This window comes from Myotis brandtii, unplaced genomic scaffold (genome assembly GCF_000412655.1).
Source record: "Myotis brandtii unplaced genomic scaffold, ASM41265v1 scaffold68, whole genome shotgun sequence".
NCBI classification, from domain to species: domain Eukaryota; kingdom Metazoa; phylum Chordata; class Mammalia; order Chiroptera; family Vespertilionidae; genus Myotis; species Myotis brandtii.
This window is the reverse complement of record NW_005370657.1, coordinates 1,539,226-1,543,179: the sequence shown is the minus strand read 5'-3', so window position 1 is coordinate 1,543,179 and position 3,954 is coordinate 1,539,226. Positions and strand designations below refer to the sequence as shown.

The following is a 3,954-nucleotide window of genomic DNA, read 5'->3' as shown; positions in this document are numbered from 1 at the left end:
TGGAGGCATTAGAGTTTTGGGTGTGGCTGGAGGTGAGTGCTGAGGGGTACCAGGAGGAGAGCTGAGGACAGTGTGAGTATGAGAATCCTAAACCCTGGCCTTGACCATAGGAAAGGGAGAGGCAGGACTGGAGAGAGAGGTTATGGTTCTCAACCTTCTGGCCCTTTAAATACAGTTCTTCATGTTGTGACCCAACCATAAAATTATTTTTGTTGCTACTTCATAACTGTAATGTTGCTACTGTTATGAATCGTAATGTAAATATCTGATATGCAGGGGTCGTGACCCACAGGTTGAGAACCTCTGGGTTAGAACATCCCTCAGGGGAATGGGGCTGGGGTGCCACCAGACCTCAGGCTGTGCCTCCTACCAGGGCTCATTCCCACCTCTCCTCCTTCCTGTAAAATACCTGGTAAGCCTGTATAAGTGGAGTGGGGGTCATCTGCGAGGCCTGCTCCAGCTTGCTGTCCATTGGTTCTAGGATTCGCCAGAGCCAAAGCCATGGGCGACTCCACTCCCAAGGGAGACCATAAATCGCATCTTCGGGACCAGCCAGGCGTTCCGAAGCTTTGATGAAATAAAACCAACAGTCTCTGAAATAACAGTTCCTCTCAAAGTCAGGGAGTAGTGAGTGACTATCTTGTCCCAAGGTCCCTGGTTTCTATTCTGCACAGTAATTGACATGCTGTGCAGCTTTGGGCCAGTTACTCTCCCTCCCTGGGCTCCAGTGAACTCAACTGTGTAATAGGGCTCATCTGCCTCAGTGAGTCAAAGGCTGCTACTGGCCTGGATGAGCTCCAAGAATCTCTGTCTACTCTTCTGTTCTCTCCACCCAAGTGCCTCCCACCCACTTGCACAGTCCCAGCTGTATGCCCTTGGGCTAGTCCAAGTCAGGGCCACCTCTCTGCCTGTGCCCCTTGCCCCCACAGCTACCACCGAGGCCATTGGTGCTTGGAGCGAGAAGACTGGGAAACAGCTGTGGTGTTCTTCTCCCGTGCCATCCACCTGGACCCCCAGCTGGTGAGGGGGAGGGTTTTGGGGGACCCACCCAGTTTGTAGCACACACTTCCCCCTCACTGTCATGCCTTCCAGGTCCCTGGTCTCAGGGCCACCAAGTCCCCGCTGGTAACTCAGTCCCCTCTCCCTCAGGTCGAGTTCTACGCCTTAAGAGCCGAAGCCTACATCCAGCTCTGCGACTACTCCTCGGCTGTCCAGAACCTGCGGAGGGCCCACTCCTTCCAGCCGGAGAACACCCAGTTCCTGAAGCGCCTCACCTTGGTGCTTTACCTGCAGGTGCTGGGGCCGCCCAGGCCCACGCCAGGCGCACACCTCACACCCAGGCCCCTGGGCCTCCCCCCAGCTCTGGGGGCTCTCCTTGTTCCTGGGACTAGTTCTGACTTCCCGGGGAGTTCCTTGGCCCTGTGTCTGTTCCCCACCTGCTGCCCCTCTCATGACCTCTCCCACCTCCCAAGTGGGCTTATCACTAGGGCTGGTCAAGTTTAGTAACGTCGTCCAATAGAACTTTCTGCAATAATGACAATGACCTGCTCTGCTCGGCACTGTACAATCTGGTAGCCATTGGCCACGGGGAACTGTTGAGCCCTCGACTTGTGGCAATTGTGACTGAGAAACTAATTTTTAAGTTGTGTTTCTTTTAAATTAAATTCATATAGCCACATGAAGCTGGTGGCTATAGTACTGGACAGTACAGACGTAGAATCTAGAGACTCTAAGCACTTAAAAGGGAATACCAGCCCCATTTGCATTTTTAAAAAAAACACACCAATATTAAACCATAAATACCAACAAAGTCTTATTTTTTTCCATTTTGACAACTTCAATATCTTTTAAGTAGTTATTCAATTCTTGAAACAGCTGGGATATCCAAACCACATACTTAATCTGTCTGTTAGGGTCCCGAGTCCAGTACTAACACTTCCTGTGCCACCTTGGGGAAGTCACTTCACCTCTGTGAGCCTCCGTTCTTTCATCTGAAAGGGGGATGCTAGTTAGTACCAGTGAGACTGTAAGTTCAGGTTCTTAACACAGGGCTCGGCACCTGGAGCCCTGGGCCAGGCTGGAGCCTGCTACTGTTGGCTCTGCTGTTCTGGCTCACCTCCCACGCTTTCTCTGTGTCTCTTTGTTCCTGTGTCTCTGTAGTGCTGGCTCTCTCCCTAGCTCTGTATCTCTTTCCATCTCTGTGTCTCTGACTCTTAAAGGCTCTCCAGATCTAGAGCTCTGAGCCTCTCTCTTCTCTCTTCTCTCCCACCCCAACGTTGCCCACCCCTCTCATGAGTGCTGCTGGGCTGGGGATGCACGCAGAAGGGACTGTCCCTCGCGTCCTCAGGGCCAGTGCCTGTTTGAACAGTGTGCTTTCGCGGATGCCCTGAATGTCTTCTCGCAAGCCTTCGAGCTCCAGCCCAAGAAACCCAGCTTCCGTTACCGATGGTGAGTGGCCCATTTGTGTCCTTGCCAGCCCTCGTTCTCCAGTAGCCCCTTCCTGGGCCTCTAGCACAGCGATTTTCAGCCGGTGTGCCGCAAGAATCTTTAAAACATGCAATACCTGAGTATTTAGTCAGGAGCACTGACCTCTTTTCCCTTAGGTTGTCAAATTTAAAAAATGACAACAGCCAACACAAAAATAGCCTTCCAGCCTGGCTGGCATGGCTCAGTGGTTGAGTGTCAACCTATGAACCAGGAGCAGGAGGTCACGGTTGGATTCCAGGTCAGGGCACATGCCTGGGTTGCAGGCTTCATCCCCAGTATGGGGTGTGCAGGAGGCAGCCAATCAATAATTCTCTCTCCTCATTGATGTTTCTATCTCCCTCTCCCTTCCTCTCTGAAATAAAAAATAAAAATATATTAAAAATAAAATAATAGCCTTCCAGTGAGAACAAATCAAAATATATTTGGTGTGCTGCAGAGTTTTGGTCATTAGTTTATGTGTGCCATGAGCTGGAAAGGGTTGAAAATTGCTTCTCTGGTAGACAGCACCTCTGCCCTTTGTCCTCAGCATGGCCTGTCTCCTGGCCCTCAGACGATATCAGGACTGCCTCTCACTTGTCACCAAGGAGGTGGAGTATGGCACAACCAACGCTGACATCTACATCCTCCGAGCCAGGCTCTATAACTCCATGGGGAAGGTAAAATAGGGAGGGTGGGGAGGGGGTGGCCCTTCCCCCAGCACATCCCAAGATTATAGGAGGCTGCCAGCAGCCAGCAGCCACATCCCCTCAGTGCAGAGAGGATACTGTACCATTGTTACTAAGCCCTGGCTCTGTGCCAGGCCTGGATTGGCCCCCGGAAACCACAAGATAAGAGACTTATGCCATCACCGCCATCACAGAACTCACAGCCCAGAGAGACATCCCTAAGCAGATAATTAGGTGAAGAATGACTTCGTGAGTCTATGAAACCATCAGAGATCCACTAGATAAAGAGGCCTTTCCTCCTTCCTTCCTTCCTTTCCTTATTTGTCTCAGTAAACATTTTCTAAGCACCCCAGCTGCTGCACTCCACAGGCTGGGCATGGGGACAGACAGTACAGGGGACAACTTAGGGGCCAGGGAGGGGAATTTAGGTATGTGAGGGTATCAGGCAGGGCCTTGTGAACTCAGGATGACCTTGACTTCTTTTGGGGGACAATAGGAACCTCAAAAGGGTGTTCCCTGGGGCAGTGGGCTTTACAAAGATCCTTCTGGCTGCCAGAGGGAGTGTGGGCTGCAGGGGGCAAGTCTGGAGACCAGGGGCCTGGAGAAGAGGCCAGGTGCCATCCAGCAGAAGAGAAGGGGGCCAGGGGAAGGATGGGCAAGTAGGCAGCAGTTCCACCCTCCTTGGAAGTCAGGACCAGAGACTGGGGGAGTGCAAGAGGGAAGGAAGGATCCAGAACAATGGCGGGTGTTCTGGCTTGGCCTGGTGCCTGGGAGCTGGGACACTCAGGAGGGGAAGGAACGG

General features: G+C 52.3%; 1 protein-coding gene across 1 annotated transcript in view; it reads left to right on the top strand.

The window, feature by feature from the left end:
- Positions 1-3,954, top strand: part of TTC16 (tetratricopeptide repeat domain 16) — a 13,733-nt gene that overhangs the window by 755 nt on the left and 9,024 nt on the right. Inside the window, exons 2-6 of the mRNA XM_005881456.2 lie at positions 482-627; positions 930-1,020; positions 1,150-1,293; positions 2,348-2,448; positions 3,014-3,143. Coding sequence (XP_005881518.1) covers positions 482-627; positions 930-1,020; positions 1,150-1,293; positions 2,348-2,448; positions 3,014-3,143 — 612 coding nt within the window. The remainder of the gene's footprint in view (positions 1-481; positions 628-929; positions 1,021-1,149; positions 1,294-2,347; positions 2,449-3,013; positions 3,144-3,954) is intronic.